Here is a 22,646-nt window from a genome sequence, read left to right on the forward strand (position 1 = left end):
TGGCAGTGGAGCCAATTCTTAGAGAATTAACATTAGAGCAGGGCTTCCCACACTTGAGGAAAGGGAAAGAACACTGTTACCTCTTTTTAGTGATTTGCTTAATGGAGTCACATGTGTATGTGTTAATATAATTTCTTAACAAAAATAATCAGTCAAAATGTTCATGTTTTCAAATAATTCCATCAGATTATATCCACATTTAAAATCATGAACATGTAGGATCTGTATTTATTTGTTCTAATAGCATTTCAAGGTGTTCATTCCATCAAAGTCTGTTGTTAAAAGACACTGTTCAGGGGCTGGCTCCATGGCTCACTAGGTTAATGCTCCATCTACGGCACCAGCATCCCATGTGGGCACCGGGTTCTAGTCCCAGTTGCTCCTCTTCCAGGCCAGCTCTCTGCTATGGCCCCGGAGTGCAGTGGAGGATGGCCCAAGTGTTTGGGCTCCTGCACCCGCATGGGAGATCTGGAGGAAGCACCTGGCTCCTGGCTTCGGATTGGCGTAGATCCGGCCGTGGCGGACATTTGGGGGTTGAACCAACGGAAGTAAGACCTTTATCTCTGTCTCTCTCTCACTGTCTAACTCTATCTGTCAAATAGGAAAAAAAAAGACACAGTTCAGCAAGAGCTTGTTGGTTGATAGTTTTCCATTCTGTGAAGATACTGGTGGACGTTCAGTGTAGTCATGTCTGGATGAGGGGCCATGGAGAAGTCACACTAATTGGACATAATCTGTCATTGGAAGGAACTTATATTCTCTGTTTCCTTAATAAGTTAACTGCTGAATCTGTAGTCATTCTTCCTGTTACTTCCTCTTTAGCACCATTTCTCCCCTCACATTTGCACTTCTTGGCTGCCCCATCGACAGTATATTCAGTATTCTTTATGTAGAGCGTTCTCTGTGCTAGTATGTTATCTCAGCATTTGTAGTGTAGGAAAGGGAAGTAATTTTCTCCCCTGGAAAGGGTCAGAAATAGTGAGGTGTTGACTTTGTTTCATCCATCCACACATTTACCAGTCATGTGGTAAGTATCCACATGGGCCACTCTTCAGAAACACAGGGGCTTAGAGATCATTCAGTTGGAATGGGAGCCAGGATTAGACACCCTGTTTTTTTTAAAGATTTATTTTATTTATTTGAAAGGCAGAGTTACAGAGAGGCAGAGGCACAGAGAGACAGAGTTCTTCCATCCACTGGTTCACTCCCCAGATGGCCGCAATGGCCGGAGCTGTGCCGATCTGAAGCCAGGAGCCAGGAGCTTCCTCCAGGTCTCCCACGTGGGTTCAGGGGCCCAAGGACTTGGGCCATCTTCCACTGCTTTCCCGGGCCATAGCAGAGAGCTGGATCAGAAGTGGAGCAGCCAGGACTTGAACCAGCACCCATATGGAATGTCAGCACTGCAGGTGGTGGCTTTACCCATTATACCACAGTGCCAGCTCCTAGAGACCCTCTTGACAAAGACTTTGGACAAAACATATGAAATCTGTAAGTCCTTTGCCCTCCCTATGTCCTGGATCTATTCTCATATCAGGCGTGGAACTTTCTGTATATGCTGGCATCCTGAAAGCTATTGGCTTCTATGTTGGTTTTCAGTGTGCTGGTGGCCTTGAGACACTGAAATTGTTCCTCACTGGTCTGAGCAAGACTAAATTGCACCTGTTACTTTGGGAGGGTTCATGGAATCAAAATGCCCTTGCAGTAGGAACTCTTCCATATTAGCTAGTCAAGGTGGGCTCTCAGAAAATATTCATTAGTGAATGAAGTACATTTACCATTCTGTCTCTGAAACCAGGAGATTGCCTGTGCGCATGCAGTGGACTCAAGAAAACAGTGCCCTCACTCAGTCATTTTTTCCTCTTCTTCCACCTTAGTCTGGTGGGAGGAGGATGCTACGGTGGTTATAGCACGGAACAGCCACTGTAGCAGTAGCTCCCTGTTACCTGCGTTTAGCTCTTGCTGGGCCTTAGTTTTGTACTCCTGGGGGGAGCCAGGTCACTAGTTAGTTTTCCCAAGCACCGTCCAAGCAAACAGAGCATGAGAGCGTCTCGTCTTCTGCAGCCCTTGCCTGTATCTGTCTTCAGGGCAGGGCTGTGCTTTCCCTTGGCCTCTTTCCCACACCCTCACCACCTAGGAAGTGGGCTCATTCCTTTGAACCCCTGGTTCAGAGGTCTGCATGTGACCAAAATGCAAACACATCTCTACAATTACATTTCTAAGATTGACATTTGTTAACACTAGGTTGCTTTTTTTGTTTGCTTGAAATCTTAGAGAATTCACATGTTTTGGCAGAGTTGTTATATAGGAAAGACACATAATTTGTTTGTTGAAAAACACCTCAAGCAGCTAAACACTGCTCACTTCTTTTCCTAACATTTGTCTTGGAGAAGTGATAGAAATGGTGCCTCTCATGACACTAGTACAGTGGGAAGAATCCTAAAAACATTTTGTATATTTGAATGTATAATAGCTAATATTTAAAATTTGAGATAATTATTAAAACCATCCTTATGCTGATGAGTATCAATATCTTGCATATGAATTACGCTCTTTCTTATTTTGAAAATTTGTATCAGTTAAGCTAATAAGAATTGTTTATTACAATAATACCTGTTTTTTCTTATAGATAATTTTGTGTGCCTAGGCAATTTTAAAAATAACTCCTTTGCTCTCTGTAATATCCTGGAAATGCTTTTGTCTATTTAAATTTCCTTTAAATTAAATACACACACATATATTTTCTGCTGATATCCTTTTTTTTTTTGAGATTTGAAAGCAAGATTTATTAGAGTCAGAGACCTCTAGCCAGAGTGGCATGGAGAGGAGCTCCAAGAGAAGTAAAACCTAAAGCATCTGATGCTACTGCAGTTTTTAAGCACAATTTGCAGGAAGAAAAAAACTTAACATTCAGTTACAGACAGGGACAAAACTCATCAAAAGACCTGATTTTCAATCCTTTATCCTATCTGGCTTGCTCACAAAGAGCCATCAGAAAGGTGGGATACCTAATTTGCTTTATAGTAAATTGGGAACTCGGAAGGAACCATCACATCCTTTTTTCTGTTCCAGAATGTACTTGTTCTTAGTGTGATCCACTCTATACCAGTTTTCCTATTGTCCTTTGTTTTTCATGACTTTGAATCTTTTGAAGAGATTTGGAAGTCTTTCTTAGTTGGGTATGGTATTGACCCCATCCATGGAGCATATGGAAATAGGGCATGTTTGGGAGTTATATCTATTAATGGAGAGTCCTGTGGCATTTAGAGAGTGAGGATAAGGGGGCCAGCACTGTGGCTCAGTGGGTTAATGCCCTGGCCTGAAGCGCCGGCATCCCATATGGGCACCGATTCTAGTCCCAGCAGCTCCACTTCTGATCCAGCTCTCTGCTATGGCCTGGGAAAGCAGTAGAAGATGGTCCAAGTCCTTTGGCCCCTCCACCCATGTGGGAGACCCAGAAGAAGCTCCTGGCTCCTGGCTTCGGATTGGAGCAGCTCCGGCTGTTGCCACCAATTGGGGAGTGAACCAACGGATGGAAGACCTCTCTTTCTCTCTCCTTCTACTCTCTCTGTGTAACTCTTTCAAATAAATAAACAAATCTTTAAAAAAGAGAGAGAGAGAGTGCGGATAAGAGAGAACAAACATGGTGCAAAGCTCAGAACATCCCCCCCATAACATTCCCACCCTAAATGCCAGCTGCATCCCTCATTGACATACTACGAACTTAAACCCTTCCTAGTAATTCATTTACATTAAAATGACTTGTCTTGAGTCATTTGGCAGGTAATAAACTTCAAAAAATAGTTTACTTTTGAGAGTTGCAATCCTAGATTTTTTTTCTATCTAAAAATAACTGCCTCCATTGAAAATGTAGAGTTCAGTATATTCAGCAATAATTTTAGTCTTCTGGACATATTTATTTCTTTTTTAAGAGCTATTTATTTATTTGAAAGGCAAAGTTACAGAGAGAGAGAGCAAGAGAAAGAGAGGGGGAGATCAAGACCTTCCATCCACTGGTTCACTCTGCAGATGGCCAGAATGGCCAACGCTGGGAGCCACATCCAGGTCTTCCATGTAGGTGGCAGGACCCAAATACTTGGACCATCTTCTGCTGCTTTTCTCAGGTAATTGGCAAGGAGCTGATCAGAAGTGGGGCAATCTGGGGGCCCAGTGCTGTGGCATAGTAGGATAAGGCTCTGCCTGCAGTGCCGACATCCCATATAAATGCCAGTTCGTGTCTTGGCTGCTACTGTTCTCATCCAGCTCTCTGCTTATGGCCTGGGAAAGCAGTGGGAGATGACTCAAGTACTTAGGCCCCTGCACCCACATGGTAGACCTGGAAGAAGCTCCTGGCTCCTGGCTTTGGATTGGCTTAGCTCTGGACATTGTGGCCATTCGGGGAGTGAACCAGCAGATGGAAGACCTCTCTCTCTCTCTCTCGACCTCTCTCTCTAACTCTGCCTTTCAAATAAATGAATAAAATCTTTTTTAAAGACAGAGAGAAGTGTTCCATCTGCTGCTTCACTCTCCAAATGGCCACAGTGACCAGTGCGGGGCCAGGCCAAAGCTAGGAGCCAGGAGATTCTTCCCGGTCTCCCATGTGGGTACAGGGACCCAAGCACTTGGTCCATCCTCTGCTGCTTTCCCAGGTGCAGTATCAGGGAGCTGGATTGGAAGTGGAGCAGCCAGGACTTGAACCCGCACCCATATGGGATGCCAGCTCAGTAGGCCATGGCCTTAGCATGCTACTGACCCCAATAAATAAAATATTTTTTTAAAAAAGAAGCAGAACAGCCAGGCAGTGGCTTTACCCACTACATCACGAGGCCAGCTCCTAGTTAATGTTTTAATTTTGGCTAGTTTTAAAAGACTAGTTTATTTTAAACAATTTTGTATTTCTTAATTTAGTAAAGAATAAATATCAGAAATGAGTCACACCTCAAAGATTCTACAAAATATATGCAATTTTTTTTTTGACAAGCATGTGCTACATCATTTTGATCATCTTTATATTTGACTTGTGCTATAAAATGGCACTTTTTGGGAATTTGCGCTTGACTGTTACTGCCAGTAGAGGTCACTGTCCCTCAGTGATTGTCCACCAGTGTTTTTGTTTTGTTTTGTTTTGTTTTTACTTCCTACCCTAGGGATTATTTGGCAAAGCCTGGAAACATTGTTCACTGTCACAACAGGAGGCTGTGACTGGCACCTAGTGGGTAGGGGCCAGGAACGCTGCTAAAATGCTACAATGCACAGGACCACCCCCACAACACAGAATGATCTGGCTTTAAATGTCAACAGTGCCAGGGCCAGCATTGTGGCCTAGCATGTTAAGCCTCCACCTGTGATGGTGGCATCTGAAATGGGCACCAATTTGAGACTTGGCCTGGCCCATTGTGGCCATTTGGAGAGTGAACCAGTGGATGGAAGATCTCTCTCTGTCTCTCTCTCTGTGACTCTGCCTTTCAAATAAATAAAATAAATCTTATTTTAAAAAGTCAGCAGCTAAGCTGGAGAAACCACGGTAGAGTCATCAATAGAAAGAACATGACAATCTCTATAATAAAGCTGTCTATTATTATTTTGACTGAAAACAAGACCAAATATTTACCTACAAAAACTGGCACATGGGAAGCAGGGAGCAGCCAGGAGTGGGTTGGCAGGGGGAAGGGCAAGGGTCCTTCTATGGGCAATCTTTTTAGGCTGGGCTCTTAGGGTAAGGAGAGGTGGGTCTGGGGTGTCAGATCCGTCAGCTGCAGCAGAAACAAGCAACCTGGTGGCTCAGTGACTCATGGGACAGAACATGAGTCAGTAGGATGTGAATCTTAGGAGGTGGTAGTGGAGCCCTGACTCTTAGGAGTCAAGGTGGGCCAGCAGGCTGGGGTGCTCATGAGTGGATGGCCCCTTGGTCCTTGTAGTTAAGGCTCTGTGACTTTGTTCTGGGCTGGCCTGGTTCCTGCAGCACCAGGGCAGCCTACAGAGAAGGCTGATGGAAGCTGGACAGCAGCCCTGGCCCTTGTCCTCCTGCCATACTCAGTTGCCTGGGAAAAGACACTCCTGTTCTGCTGCTGGGATCTGACTATGTACCAAGGCAGAGAACCACTCCCTTTCTGGTCACAGACTTGAAGACAGATGGCCTGAGTGCTGGGCTCTACATCTTTCTCTAGGTGTCTGGTGTCGCAGACCAAAGAAGGTATGGAACATCCAAACCTTGGGCCCGTGGCCCTCCAAATCCTGCCATAGTCACAGCCAGGCAGTGTGGTGGGGAGGCATCAGGTCGTACTGGCAGATCTGCTGCACATGGAAAACTTTGCAGGGCTCCTGAGCTTGACAGCAGTGAGCAGAACTGGATGGCAAAGTCTGGTGCTGCTGGGCAGTGGGGGTGGCAGCAGGGCCTCGGGCATGCCTGGGTACCTGATCAGGCATCTGCTCAGGTAGAGGTGACAGATCACTATGGAATGGCAGATTCAAGTTGCAGCAGTTCCCCAAGTCTGTGGTTGTGGCTAGAGGCAAAGTTCCTAGGGTTCTGATGACCTTTGATTTTAGGGCTTCAGGCACAGGGTACCCTCTGCCCAAGGGATCCTGCATGAGCCAGGCCCATGCTCTGCAAACTCAGGGACATCACTAGGCCCAGCAGCAGCTGTGGAGTTGGGGGCATCCCATCGTGTTTGGAGGACACAGGAAGCTCTGGCCTGTGTCCTTCCCACTGCTCGTCTCCCTGTGTAGCCATCTACAGAGGGTGCTGTCTCAACAAACAGCACACACTTGAGCACTCTTGTAAGGAAAAACAAATCACGAATTTACTCTTCTGTGCATATTTAATGTGTCATTCTTCTGGGATGTATATTAATGTCACTTTTCGCAATTTAGCTCTTAAGGAAATGGCAAAAGCCATCCAAGGCTTATGTTTTAGTATAAGCAGCGCTTATTTTTTGTGGACTCTCCAATAGTTTTCAGCTTTTATGCATCCGTGCTTAGATTATCTTCTCTTTGAACACTAATGCCAGTCCTCTCCTTCTATTTCTACCAGTAATCTTGGAGAGAGGCACATTTCCATTAATAGAAAAGTTCTAACTTCAGAAATAAACTGTCCAAGAGCTGCTGGGTAATTGATTATAGTTCTTAGGCTTGGAGGTGTGTTCAAGGTGATGTAAAAGAAACTGTGCTTGAGAAATATTTGCACAGAAGTACACACAAAGCACCTGTTGAGCTGGTTGCTGTGGTGGGTTTAGGAGGGAACAGAAGTAGAGATGGACAGATCCAATACCAAATCAAGAGCAAGCAACAGATTGTGTCTGGATCTGAGAGGTGGCAAGCTTAATGGGCAGGATGCTAAAAAGACATTAATAAGGAGATGTTCAAGGACTCTCTGGTTCAGTGGGGCCATGATGGGGACATCAGGGGCTGTCAGCCACTAGCTGATGGAGAATGAGGTCCTTAACACCCTCCATTGACGATTTTTTTTAAAATGAGAAGTTCCTATATAATATTCTCTTTACTAAGACATTCTTTCAGGGCCAGTGCTGTGTCACAGCAGGTAAAGCCATTGCCTGTAGTGCTGACATCCCATATGGGCACAGGTTCAAGTTCTGGCTGCTCCACTTCTGATTCAGCTCCCTACTAATGCACCTGTAAAAGCAGTGGAAGATAGCCCAAGTACTTGAGTTCCCGCTACCCATGTGGGAGAGAGACCCTGATGAAGCTCCTGGCTCCTGGCTTTGGCCTGGACCAGCCCCAGCTGTTGCAGCCATTTGGGAAGTGAACCAGCAAATGAAAGGTATCTCTCTGTCTGTCTGTGCTCTCCCTCTTTCTCTGTAACTCTGACTTTCAAATAAAAAAAAAGACATTCCTTCATAATGGTAGACATGATTTTTAAACATAGCAAAAACACTTCTTAAGGTGCTAGTAGCATCAGAGTGAATGATTTAATGTTATTTGGGATGATATTTTATAATGTATTTTTTTCTTTCCATTGTCTGCAGAATTTCCCATGTCCTACTTTGCAATGTAACCCGGAGAGTGTCATTCTGGTTTGTGGTTACAGACCCTTCAAAAAATCACACTATTCCTGCTGTTGAAGTACAGTCGGCCATAAGGTAACGCCCCTAAGTATGACCTCTACTTGTCTATAATGTTGATTAATTCAGTTGTTCTTGTAGATACTGGATAGTTCTCTCTCTGCTCCCCATACTATTCATTTATTAAGATGTAAAAATTGTCATTTTGTTATTTTCTATTAGAGATGAGTATAGATTGGTGGTTTCATGCAGGGGCAATTTTGTTTTTGAGGAGTCATTTGACAGTGTCTGGAGATATTTGGTAATGTTTGGAAATGTTTTTGTTGTCATAACTAGGTGGAAGGAGGGGTGTGCCACCAGCATCAAGTAGGCAGAACTAGGGATGCTGCGAAATATCCTACTATGCAAAGGACAGTTCTCCACAACAAAGAATTATTTGACCCAAGATGTAAATAGTGCTGTGGTAGAGAAGCCTGGTTGAAATATTAGCTAAGAATGTTTAGTATTGTCTTCTTTTGGCAAGAACCCCTTTTATGACACTGTTGGGTCGTGGTTCACCATAAGAACTTTGGAGCATGAACTCTTAGATTTTAAATTCTGGGTTAGCCTCTTGCTAAATATTTGAATACGAACAAATTACTTACCCATTATTTGTTTTCCTCTCATCATCTATAGAACATTAAAAATTATAGTTCCCCTTTCTTATGGTTGCTGAAAAGATTAAATGAGCTCATAAATGTAAAGTTTTGAGGGACATGTTGTACCTTTGATTTTTACTTTAATACCAAGATAGACATTCACATATTTGGACCTCTAGGGACTTACATTCTTCACTCAATGTACAATCTTTATATTTTTTTAAATTTTTTTATTTTTTTTATTTTTGACAGGCAGAGTGGACAGTGAGAGAGAGACAGAGAGAAAGGTCTTCCATTTGCCGTTGGTTCACCCTCCAATGGCCGCCGCGGTAGCACGCTGCGGCCGGCGCACCGCGCTGTTCCGATGACAGGAGCCAGGTGCTTCTCCTGGTCTCCCATGGGGTGCAGGGCCCAAGCACTTGGGTCATCCTCCACTGCACTCCCGGGCCACAGCAGAGAGCTGGCCTGGAAGAGGGGCAACCGGGACAGGATCGGTGCCCCGACCGGGACTAGAACCCGGTGTGCTGGCGCCGCAAGGCGGAGGATTAGCCTATTGAGCCACGGCGCCGGCCGAATCTTTATATTTTTTAATCAAAGGTAAAATCATTACTTTCATTCAAATTAAAAAATAAATACTGTCAAAAATCTTATTATGTCACTAATGAGGGAACTAGTCAAGACCGTAAAACCACTTCAAAGGAGACTTCAAGGAACCATATATGTATACCAAGGAGGAGTAGCAAAATATACTCACAAAAAGTTGCATCAGTCTGTCAGGTAGTACCCAGTCATTTTTCATCAGACAGAATTAATTTGTTATGCTATGGACAAGAACCATTTATATTATGTTGGTTTTCTAGAACTTATAAATTTGCAAAGTAGCTCAGAGACAACAAGATGTAGAAATTTTCCACAAAAAAAATGTACTAGGAAGGATACCAAATAAAAAAGTAACAAATCCAGTAATTTTTTGTCTTTGTAAGTCTTTCACAATTTTTCCTAACAGTTAACCACCTCCTCTTATCGTGAGCCTATCAAACTTTCCAACGTGAAACAAATTATTTACTTCCAAAAAGCAGAAGCAAGCAATTCATTTTTATTTCAATTAATGCATACTTTATGTGTATCAGAACTTCGACTAATACAGGTGATTGATGTTGGACAAAGGTATATTACAAGAATGAGTTCAGGAAATCAACTGTTTTCTGAAAAAGAAAGAATAAGGCAGAGTAACTCTACCTACAAAAGACTTACAAGTTGCTGAAAAGCATATTATTCACTTTATCAAGGACAAATTGCTATTGAAAGAAATCATTTACTTTCTGTAAACTATTAACGCTTAAGATAACGAGTATATAATAAAATGTCAAAGGTTTTTGTGAACAAACATCTACTTCTCTTGCTGCAGCAAATGCACTAAGGATCTATACCAATGGGAAATGGTTTAATCTGCTCTAAGAAGAAGGTTAGAACTAAATTGTTTCTGCACTTTTGCTACTAAAAATACTGTTAAGACCCACTACTTAGGTAGCAAGAATTTGAAGTATCATATTTCATGTGAAAAGCAATTTTATTCAAGGCTTGCAATCTGGAAAGGCTGGAAGCAAAATGAAGATGCCGTGGTTAAGCGAGGGTTCAGCTGATGTGAGGAGGAAGAATGAGTGTTTGGGGTGAAGGTTGTGGAAGTCCATGAATATATTCACAACAAAGTGGGTCCTTGCAGGAAAAACTATTTGGAGGGTGAGAATGGTCAATAGAATAAGAATTTATGTTAGGTAATGAGAATGGTACAGGATAAGATGAAAATAAAGTAAAACATAGCAAGAGGGAAGGATAGAGTGAAAAAAAGGAGCTGGCCCCTAGAGGGCAGGTAATGGGAATTTCAAAACTGAAGAATCTATATGGTTGGGCAAATAATACTTGCTCTTCCTAATATTTCCACAATTCTTTCTGGTTTACAAGGCAAGTGCTTATGCAAGTGTGACATTGAATACTAATACTGATTATTTTGGGTGATTATTATTGTCCCTGGTTTATAGAGGAGAAAACTGAGGCTCAGAGAAATTAGTATTGAAATGACAAAGAGGGAGGACTTGGACCTAGGCATATTGCCACCAGGTCCAGTGATTTTTCCTCTTTACTGGAGTTTTCACACCCATGGAATGAGACAAGGAGATGATCAGCTAGTTCTGAGAAGTCTTTTGCAGCTGTTTTGTGAAGGCCTGACCTGATTCAGTGACCCTTTTGTTTTTTTTTTGTTTGTTTGTTTGTTTTTTGAATGAAACCCTTTTTTTTTTTTTGACAGGTAGAGTTATAAACAGAGAGAGAGAGACAGAGAGAAAGGTCTTCCTTCCGTTGGTTCACCCCCCAAATGGCTGCTACAGCTGCCACTGCAGTGATCTGAAGCCAGGAGCCAGGTGTTTCTTCCTGGTCTCCCATGTGGGTGCAGGGCCCAAGCACTTGGACCATCCTCCACTGTCCTCCTGGGCCACAGCAGAGAGCTGGACTGAAAGAGGGGCAACAGGGATAGAATCCGGTGCCCCAACCTGGACTAGAACCTGGGGTATGGGCGCCACAGGCTGAGGATTAGCCTAGTGAGCCATGGCGTGGCCCCTCAGTGACCCTTTTGGCTGAATGATATCCACTGATACCAATTTGGGGTTGCAGTTGATGGTGGAGATTTAATCAGCCCTGAGCTAGAACTTCCAATCAGCCTGAAAGGAGATAGAGCACATTCCCAACCCAAAGTGAGAAAATAGCAAAGGACTAAACAACCAGGAAGACAGAAAGAGAACTCACAATTACGTTGCATTATTCTCTGAGTTATAGCTTAGCAGTAGAGTTCATTATTTTGTGGAAAGTTTTGTGTTCCCAGATTATCAGTATTAGGTTATGAAAAATGAAAACATTCCATAGCTTGATAAAACATGACATTTAAATGATCCTTTGCTGTAGATTATCTGGCTGGGGTTCTCTTTCACATCCACAAATAATCATGCCTCAGCAGAGGTTTATTTGTTAAAGGAGGTCTTCCCTGATGGCCTGGTGCTGGTCTGCAGAGATGCTCAAGCTATTTCTCACAGACTGTAGCCAAGTGCCTAAGAAACACTGAAATGTGGCTAATCCAAAATGTGGTGTCCTCTAACAGTAAAATACACATCAAATTTCTAAAAGATTTAGTACGAGATAAAATGTGAACCAATTCATATTTTATTATATTTCCTTGGCTTTATTGGATGAAGAATACATTATTAAAATTACTTATGCCTTTTTTTAGTACAGTTACTAGGACATCATTTTAAAAATTTATATCTCAAGAGCACATATTCAATTTTTTTAAAGATTTTATTTATTTATTTGACAAGCAGAGTTACAGACAGAGTGAGAGAGAGAGAGACAGAAAGAAAGGTCCTCCCTCCACCGGTGCACTCTCCAAGTGGTTGCAACGGCCAGAACTGCGCTGATTCCTCCTGGTCTCCCATGCGGGTACAGGGCCCAAGCACTTGGGCCAGCCTCCACTGCCTTCCTAGGCCACAGCAGAGAGCTGGACTGGAAAAGGAGCAACTGGGACTAGAACCCGGCGCCCATATGGGATGCCAACGCCGCAGGCAGAGGATTAACCAAGTGAGCCACAGCGCCATTCCCACACATATTCAATTTTAAGAAATATTTATTTATTTTTACTTATTTGAATGGCGGAAGGACAGACAGACAGAGTGACACGGAGAGATCTTTCATCCACAGATTCACTCTCCAAATGCCCAGAATAGCCAAGCCAAAGGAAGGAGCCAGAATTCAGTCCTGGTTGCCCACATAGATGGTAGGGATCCAAGCGCTTCAGTCATCCTTTGCTGCCTCCCAGGGTACACATTAGCAGGAAGCTGGAATCCAAAGTGGAGCTGGGACTGAACCCCAGGCACTCTGATATGAGATGGAGCATCTCAAGTGGCATGTTAACCATTCCATTAAACACCTACCTCTGGAAAATCTTAAGTCACACAAGGCCCAAATATGTTTCTGTTTTCCAAGACTACTCTAGAGGTATATGAAGTCAACTTTTATAGTATAAACTTAGTAAAGGCCATAAAATATCTCCAAAGAATCTCCTCAGCTACTTTGAAAATTCTGGTTAGAAATGTACTAATCTGTTTTCAGTTGAATAAGTCTTATCTACCAACCTCAGCCTAATTGCTACCACCACCAAATATGTACATTTTTCCCAGGAAAAGTAATACATTTACCTTTATAATTTTCTTTTTTTTTTAAAAGATTTATTTATTTTACTTGAAGTTAGAGTTACACACACAGAGAGAGAGAGAGGTCTTCCATCCGATGGTTTATTCCCCCTTTGGCCACAATGGCCGGAGCTGCGCTAATCCAAAGCCAGGAGCCAGGAGCTTCTTCTGGGTCTCCCTGATGGGTGCAGGGGCCCAAGGAGTTGGGCCATCTTCTTTCTACTGCTTTCCCAGGCCATTTCAGAGAGCTGAACAGGAAGTGGAGCAGCTGGGTCTCCAACCGGCACCCATATGGGATGCCGGCGCTTCAGGCCAGGGCGTTAACCCGCTGCGCCACAGCACCGGCCCCCTTAATAATTTTCTAGACTTTGGGGCTCCCAAGTCACCAAAACAGGGTTCCTAATTCACCATAACCTACATCATAAGGAACAATTTGTAGTTTACTAACCAAGCCATATGTTATCATGTCTCCATGCCTGTGCTCAATACAGGCTTTAGTCTAAAGAGCTCCTACTGTGCCTCAAAACACAGCTCAAAAATTGCCCCTGTAGAAAAGCAGCCTTGAATTCTCACCATAATACAGTTGACCCTCCCACTAGCTCTGGCTGTGCCCATATTTGCCTCTTTCACAGAGCATGGTGCACTGCACTGTGGCTGTGGCTATATTAATCTGTCACCCTTCTATTTCATAAACTCCTTAGTATTTTTATTTTACTTTGTATCTTCAGCACCCAGAACAAGGTCTAATACTTAGAAAGCTTTTGGCAAATGTTTGCTGAATCAATGAAAAACAATTAAATTGATGGATTTGAAGCCATTCCTGGTTCATATTTAGTTTTCTACCCCAGTTTTCTTTTCTTTTGATGTTTGTCTCCTACTTTTTGCATATAATTTTATTTTTTTCAGTGTGCTGAATATTTATGTAAGCCACCTTAAATAGAGTTCTAGCATTCTAATCTAGATGTTACCTCTCAGGAAATAAGCATGGTGAGCAGAACTCAAAACTCAGGATCTCTGGTTACTTCCAGAACTTTCACAACAGTGGAGGGCAACAGTGCGTAGATGGGCATCTTTCTGACAGCCAGTGCTGCAGCTTATTAAAAGGAACTGGCATGATGGCCTTCAGCAAACTTTCTAGGGAACCTGAAGTCTCCTGCTACAAGGATGCTTTTTTGATAGAGCTATTTATAATCATTGAGGGACAGGTCTGTATTTTATTCCCAATGTGTTTTTTTTTTTTTTGGTCTTATATGTTTTTAATTATCATATTTTAGAATGAATAGAGACCGGATCAACAATGCCTTCTTCTTGAATGACCAGACTCTGGAATTTTTAAAAATTCCTTCTACTCTTGCACCACCCACGGACCCACCTGTGCCCGTCTGGATTATCATATTTGGTGTGATATTTTGTATTGTTGTTGTTGCAATCGCACTGCTGATTTTGTCAGGGATCCGGCAACGTAGAAGGTAAGATATTCAAAGGGAGTGCTTTAAAGAACATTTTCCCATTTACTCATGAACTAGAAAAATTGAGAGCATTTTCCTCGGCCAAAGATAAGGCTTTTTTTAAGCTTTGAAAAAAATTAGAAAATTTTCTAGATATGCTTTTGTCTTTAGATGCTCTTAAAAGTCTGTGTCCCATACTTAATGAGGCTCCTTTCATTATTGTCTTCTCTCTGTTCTATACCACATAGATATTTTATATCCAGACTTGATTTTAATATATGTGTTGTAATTTTATAAGCTGAATACACAGAGATAAGCATACTTTTTGGGTGGGCAGGGTTAATCTTGGTTGTTGTCCAGCTCCAGTGCCAACAGTTCCACAGTTCTGTCCATGCTTCCCTATTGTGGCTTGCCTCTTCTTGGCCCAGTGCCTGAAGGCCACCATTCTCTCCCAGATTTCCTTGTGCTGTTTTATACTTACCCCTTGTTGATGGACTTTCACCCTCCTAGAGCCTATAATATGAAGCTATATTCCCATGGCCTTTCTGAATCAACTCCCTGCATCAGAATCACCTGGAACACTTGGTTTTTCAGAAATGTAGGGTCCTTGACCCTGTGTAAAACCCACTAAATTAGAATGTCTGAAGGGGATTCATTTTAATGAATATCTAGGTTATTTTAATTCACTTCATTTGAGAGCTTTCAATTCAACAAATTATATATTGGTTCCTAGTCCTTGAGTTCATTTACTTGGATGCTGGAGCAGTTGCAAACTTTGATGTCTAAATCATTGATATTGCTTCAAGAGGGAATTTCAGACCACTGGGAGAGTTACTGAGACAATGATGAAGAGAGGAAACAGGATTTATTAGTTTGATTAAAGTAGAAAATAATTTTATTTATAAGTACTTCTAATCCAGGGTGGGGGGAAAAGAGAAAATTCTTAACTCTTCATTGAATGCTCTGATGCTTCTAAACCTTCCCTTCTGATACAGAGGAATATGAATTCTGCTAGGCAGAAATTATAGGGACATGCATTTCAAAAATCACATGAGCATGGTTTTCTAAAGGGTTGGTACCCATAGGAGACATGTGGGATGTGTTTGGCCAAGTCTGTGTTTGACTAAATGCTTTTCCTGAGGTTTACTACTTTCCCTGTTTCACCCTAGTTACTAGTAGAAGGTAATCATTTTAAATATTGAGGTTTGTAATTTTTTTCACAAAAACTTGGCTTATGTCTAGACCCCAAAATAAACTCAAAGAATAGGATCAAGTTGTACTTTCTTGATGATTTCATCATGAAATGTAAGATAAAGAGTCTTGGTACAAGGTGTTGTTTTGGTTTTAAGAATATTAAAGAATATACTCTTTCAAAATTTGAATTTCCATGTTTAACATTTTTATGTTTTATATCAATCCTGAGTTGCTATGTTTCTGTGATGTCTATTATAACTGTAGTGAATGCACTTTATCTTTTTGGTTCCTAATTTCCTCCCAGTTCAACATGGTGTAGGAGTTAGAAGAATGGAGTCTATAGATAGATTGCTTAGATTCGAAGTATTTATCTTTTAAGATTCTGCCTTTGTATATAATCCATTAACTGTGTGGATAGCAGGAAGTACAAACAATGAGTCAGGGAAACCAAGCTTAGGCCAATATGGTTTCTGCTGCTAGAAGCAGAATGGTTAAATTTATCTTTGCTCTTTGTGCATAGATAACTTTTCTAGAGTGACCTGAGGTGTGCTGGAAATAATTAACTTGTTGGGATAAAAAGAGTTAATACAGTAGAGTGCTTAAACTGGTATCTGGTACATAGTGAGCACTTAGTGTTAGCCATCACTATTATTTTGTTATCTTTCCATTTGCTGGTCTTTCAGCTAGTTTGTGTTGGGATCAGCTATCTCTTTCCTTCTGAACATATTCTGCAGTAATGTAACAGTTGGGTGTACAGCATCATAATCTGTTACCTGGGAGAAATGCAGTTGTTGTCACAACCTTGCCTTCACAAATTTATTTCATGTTCTAACCAGGAAAGCAGATGGGCAAATCTCTTGTGTAAACTTGGAGAGCATCAGCAATTAGCAAATACAATCCGGACAGTTAGGACAACTTCCCGGGAATAAATTGTTTATTGTGTTTTAAGTTTGATACAACCCCTGGTGGGTGTCTCTCCAGCAAAATATTTCTTCAAAGATGAGGAGAGGGTGCAGTTTGAAGTGGGGACAGCCCTGATAATTGTGATGAAAGCCCTTTTTAATCATGGAAAAGATAGGAGCTACCCCCACAACCTTTAGTCCAGAGGATGACAGTCAAAGAAATGCTCAACAATCCAATCCATACTAGATAATAATGAGCATAGTTTGTGTGGTACAAACCTTAACCTTAGAAGACCTGGCAGGACTGTAGGATCGTCTAACTCACATTCTTCTTCTTTGAGAACAGTGCCAGAGTCACTGAAGACATATGTATATTTAAACATACTATTGAGACCAATTCTCAAACAAACTTCAATAATTCCATTAGCTTTGTCAACACAGCACTAATTTGATTATGCAGAACCATGGATGGAAAGTTACAATCACTGGAGCCCAAATAGGTAAACTCAAATACCAGTTATACCCTTAACATATTATGGGGGCTTAAAAAAGTTCATGAGGGTGGGTGTTTGGCACAGTGATTAAGCTCCACTTGGGATGCCTGCAACCCATATTGGAGTGGCTAGGTGCAACTCTCAGCTCCACTCTTGATTCCAGCTTCCTGCTAATATGCACACTGGAGGGCAGCAGGAGGTAACTCAAGTACTTGGTTCCTTGCCACTCATGTAGGAGACCCGGATTGAGCTCCTAGCTCCAGGACTCAGCCTAACCCATCCCTGGCATTTGAAGAGTGAAGATCTCTCCCTCTTCTCTCTCTCTCTCTCTCTCTCTCTCTCTCTCTCTCTCTCCCTCCCTCCCTCCCTACTTCTTTGCCTTCAAATAAATTAAAATAAACTAATAAAAATTTTGAGAAGCTCACAGAAAATATTATTTTAAAAAATTAATTTATTTGAGGGCCCAATGCTGTGGTTTAATGAGTTAAGCTGCTGTCTGCAGCACTGGCATCTCATATGGGTGCCAGTTTGAGTCCCAGCTGCTCTACTTCCTATCCAACTCCCTGATAATGACCTAGAAAAGCAGCAGATAGTGGCCCAAGTGCTTGGGCCCTTGCATCTACATGGAAGACCTGGGTGAGGCTCCTGGCTCCTGGCATTGGCCTGGCTCAGCCCTGGCCATTGCGGCCATTTGGGGAATGAACCAGCAGATGGAAGATCTATCTCTGTCTCTCCCTTTCTCTCTTTAACTCTGCCTTTCAAATAAATAAATAAATCCTTAAAAATTACTTTATTTGAAAGAGAAAGATAGCCTATCTGTTGGTTCACCCTCTAAATGCCTACAACAGCCAGTTCTGGGCCAAGCCAAAATCTGGAGCTAGGGACTCAATCCAAGTCTCCCACATGGTGGTAGGGAGCCAATTACTTAAACCATTACCTGCTGCCTCCCAGGATGTGTATTAACAGGAGGGTAGAATTGGGACCAGAACCAGGATTAAGGAAATATGATATGGGATGCTGATATCCCAAGTAGAATCTTTTTAAAATATTTTGTATTCATTTATTTGAAAAGCAGAGTTACAGATAGGCAGAGGCAGAGAGAGAAAGAGAGGGGGGGGGGGGTCTTCCATCCGCTGGTTCACTCCCCAAATTGCCCCAACAGCTGGAACTGGGCTGATCCAAAGCCAGGAGCCAGGTGCTTCTTCCAGGTGTCCCACTTGGGTGCAGGAGCCCAAGCACTTCAGCCGTCTTCTACTGCTTTCCCAGGCCATAGCAGAGAGCTGGATTGGAAGTGGAACAGACAGGACTCGAACCTGCACCCATATGGGATACCAGCACCACAGGTGGAGGCTTAGCCTACTATGCCACAGCACTGGTGCCCATTTTTAAGTTTTTGAGGAACTTCCACACTGCTTTCCATAATGGTCCTACTAATTTACATTCCCATCAACAATGTACAAAGGCTCCCCCTTTTCCTACATCCTGGACAACACTTAACTATCTTTCTTTCATCTTTTTGATAACAACCATTCTAACAGGTGTGAAGTGATATCTCATTATGACTTTAATTTGCATTACCCTGATTATTAGTGATGTTCAGTATTTTCCATATATCTGTTGGCCACTTATATTTATTCTTTTGGCAGTTATCTGTTGAGATCCTTTGCCCATTTTTAATTGGGTTATATGTTTTCTTGCTGTTGAGTTATTTTAATTACTTACATATTTTGCATATCAACCCCTTAACAGATGTATGGTTTGCAGATATTTCCTTCCATTCCATAGGTTACCTCTTCACTATATTGTTTCCTTTGCTGTATAGAAGTTTTTTTAGTTTAATGCAATCCCATTTGTCTAGTTTTGCTTTTGTTGTCTGTGCTTTTGGGGTCATATTAAAAAATATGTTGCCCAGACTAATGTCATGGAGCTCTCCATGTTTTCTCTTAGTACTAGTTTTATAGTTTCAGGTCTTCCATTTGAGTACTTCATCAATTTTTAGTTTATTTTTGCATTTGATGTGAGAAAATGATCTAATCTCCTTCTTCTTGATTTGAATGTCCAGGTTTCCCCTACATTTTTTTTGACAAGCAGAGTGGACAGTGAGAGAGAGAGAGACAGAGAGAAAAGTCTTCCTTTGCTGTTGGTTCACCCTCCAATGGCCGCCGTGGCCAGCGTGCTGTGGCTGGCGCACCGCACTGATCCAAAGGCAGGAGCCAGGTGCTTCTCCTGGTCTCCCATGGGGTGCAGGGCCCAAGCACTTGGGCCATCCTCCACTGCACTCCCGGGCCACAGCAGAGAGCTGGCCTGGAAGAGGGGCAACCGGGACAGAATCCGGCGCCCCGACCAGGACTAGAACCCGGTGTGCCAGCGCCACAAGGCGGAGGATTAGCCTGTTGAGCCACGGCGCTGGCCATCCCCTACATTTTTTATTGAAGAGACTATTCTTTCCTCATTGTGTATTCTTGACCACTTTATTGAAGATCAGTTGACTGTAAATGAGTGGATTTTTCTCTGTATTTGCTATTCTGTTCCATTGGTCTGTGTTTCTGTCTTGATGCTACTACCATACTGAATAAACATCTATTTTAAAATGCAAATGATCCTATGAGATCTACTGGTCACTGTAATAGTGGTGAACTGGTTAACCAGCTATCTAAAAATCTGCTTTGTAGCATTTGGCACTTTTCTATTAAGGACAAAAAGATATGAATATTTAACAGTCCACCCTTGAAAACTTGTATCAGTCAGCTCCAGTTCACTGTTACAGCTACTACTTCCTTGTGAAATAATTTGAGGAGTTTGCTTCTCTATTACCACCTTGTTGAGAGTAGCAGTTTATGGAAATGAGAGATTTGTTGCAGGAAAAATGTTGAGAAGGTAATTTTTTACTTTTGGGCAACAGTTTGGGAACTGAACAGGTGGAAAGGCAAACAAGATGAACTGCAAGTCTGTACTGTAGCTGTGTGTCGCCCCAGCCCAGAAGTAGATGCCTTAGTTATCATGATGGTGGTGGTGGTGGTGGTGGTGGTGGTGGTGACAGTTATGGTGATGTGCCTTAATGGAAAGAACAATGGACCAAAACTCTTGGTTTCGGGTTCCTGTCTTAGGCTCTAGCATTTATTAATTGAGTGACCTTAAGCAGATCACATACAAAAAGTGGTCCAAGTGATTATATTGATGAGAAGACAAAAATCGAAGAATACACACAAATGCTTTGCTTATTAGAAAGTGCTATGTCAATGTAAATTACTAGTATCACCATAAAATGAAGTTACAAAGTGCTAATTTTATATAATCTGCCACTTTGTGGTATAGAAGAGTCCAAGACACAGCATAATTACAGACATACATGTACAGAGTAGAACTGATTTATGAATCTGGTATATAAATAGACTGTTATAATGTTAGACCTTAATTGGGTCTATAGTCACAACTGGGTCTTAGGAAGGGACCTTATTGATTGTCTAAATTCAACTCACCAGAAATCAAAGCCCAGTGGCTGGCGCCGCGGCTCACTAGGCTAATCCTCCGCCTTGCGGCGCCAGCACACCGGGTTCTAGTCCCGGTCGGGGCACCGATCCTGTCCCGGTTGCCCCTCTTCCAGGCCAGCTCTCTGCTATGGCCAGGGAGTGCAGTGGAGGATGGCCCAAGTGCTTGGGCCCTGCACCCCATGGGAGACCAGGAGAAGCACCTGGCTCTTGCCATCGGATCAGCGCGGTGCGCCGGCCACAGCGCGCCAGCCGTGGCGGCCATTGGAGGGTGAACCAACGGCAAAAGGAAGACCTTTCTCTCTGTCTCTCTCTCACTGTCCACTCTGCCTGTCAAAAAAATAAAAAAATAAAAAAAAAGAAATCAAAGCCCAGAGAAGTAAAAATATGTTATTTCTTTATTGACTGTCCATTCTGTGGTAAGAGTTTTAGTATACGGTATGGAAGAGGCAAACACAGATAACATGGATGGTCTTTGCCTGCAAGATTATAATCTTATAGCTGGTAACAAAACCAGGTCAGGGGCTTAGAACAAAGAACCCTAGTGAATGCTCACAGCTGAACAGTCATTAGTAAATTTGCTTGATTTGTTTCTAGTTATACTTTTATTCACATAAGGCCAGTAGTAAATAGAAGTACCTTTGGATTTCCATAAACCTTGTTTTTCACACAGGAGATAGGGTTCAGTCAATACTTTAATATACTGGAACTTCACATCCTTATAAATTCTTTTTTAAAATATTTATTTATTTGAAAGTCAGAGTTACAGAGAGAGAGAGGGAGCAAGAGAGAGAGAGAGAGAGAGAGAGAGAGATCTTTTATCCACTGTTTCACTCCGCAGTTGGCTGCAATGGCCAGGGCTGTGCCAGGCCATAGCCAGGAGCTTCTTCAGGGCTCCCACGTGGGTGGCAGGGGCCCAAACACTTGAACCATCATCTGCTGCCTCCCACGTGGCCATTAGCAGGAAGCTGGAGACCAGGAGAAGCACCTGGCTCCTGCCATCGGATCAGCGCGGTGCGCCGGCCGCAGCGCGCTACCGCGGCGGCCATTGGAGGGTGAACCAACGGCAAAAGGAAGACCTTTCTCTCTGTCTCTCTCTCCCTGTCCACTCTGCCTGTCAAAAAAAAAAAAAAAAGTGAAGCAGCTGGTGAGGCCTGCGCTGTGGCATAGTAGGCTAAGCCTTGTCCCATATGGGTGCTGGTTTGTGTCCTGGCTGCTCCTCTTCTGGTCTAGCTCTCTGCCTGTGGCCTGGAAAAGCAGTGGAAGATGGGCACCCATGTGGGAGACCCAGAAGAAGCTCCTGGCTCCTGGCTTCAGATAGGCTCAGCCCCGGCTGTTGCAGCCATTTGGGGAGTGAACCAGTGCATGGAAGACCTTTTCTCTGTCTCTCTCTCTGTGTAGCTCTACCTCTCAAATAAATAAATAAAATCTTTAAAAAATTATGGAGCAGCCGGGACTTGAACCAGTGCCCATTTGAGATGCTGCATGTAAGTAAAATGAGAAATATCATTTTTAATAATTGTTTTTATATACTATTCTTCAATATACATACCCAATAGCAATCCGATGTAGGTGTGTTTTGAAAGGAGATAAGGAAGACTAAATAGAGTTCTTGGTCAATTCCTTTCACCAATCTTATTCCATTCTAAAAGACAAATTGCTCTACATATTTGAGTCTCAGTTTCTTTTGAAGAATAAGGATAATAATAAAGTCTGCATAATGTTGCAGTAGGAATTAAATGAGTTAATGCATACAAGCAGCTAGTCTGATTTCTACAATGCAAGATACTTATCATTATTATTGCCATTCCATGGGAGATCCAAAGCGATTTGCCTGCAGTCACATAGTTAGAATGTTGTGGTATCAGGATTTAAGACCAGATAAAATTGATCCCAAAGCCTAGTCCCACTGTGCTACAATGAGCACTCAAATCATTCCATTAACATTGATATCTCCCCAGGGACCATCTAGACTGCTATGCAGACAGTCCCCAAAATTAATTCTGTCCTGTATGAAAATCATATTTGTCTGTCTTTTATTGTTGTTTTCTGGCTATTTGTAATTCTTAACTCTTTAGTCCTGTTGTGTTTGAAGGGCCACAGAAGTGCCCTTTCTGCTTTTAGCTACTTTATCTTTATACCCTGTTCCTCTACACCCTCTATCTCCTACTGCCACCTGATACTTCATTTATACCCTATTTTGCCCTTCTTCTCTTGGGGAAAAGAGATATC

General features: G+C 42.4%; 1 protein-coding gene across 1 annotated transcript in view; it reads left to right on the forward strand.

Moving 5' to 3' along the window:
* Positions 1-22,646, forward strand: part of CLTRN (collectrin, amino acid transport regulator) — a 58,958-nt gene that overhangs the window by 30,678 nt on the left and 5,634 nt on the right. Inside the window, exons 5-6 of the mRNA XM_062183156.1 lie at positions 7,980-8,093; positions 14,163-14,357. Coding sequence (XP_062039140.1) covers positions 7,980-8,093; positions 14,163-14,357 — 309 coding nt within the window. The remainder of the gene's footprint in view (positions 1-7,979; positions 8,094-14,162; positions 14,358-22,646) is intronic.

The sequence above is a fragment of the Lepus europaeus genome, chromosome X (genome assembly GCF_033115175.1).
Source record: "Lepus europaeus isolate LE1 chromosome X, mLepTim1.pri, whole genome shotgun sequence".
In the NCBI taxonomy this organism is placed as follows: domain Eukaryota; kingdom Metazoa; phylum Chordata; class Mammalia; order Lagomorpha; family Leporidae; genus Lepus; species Lepus europaeus.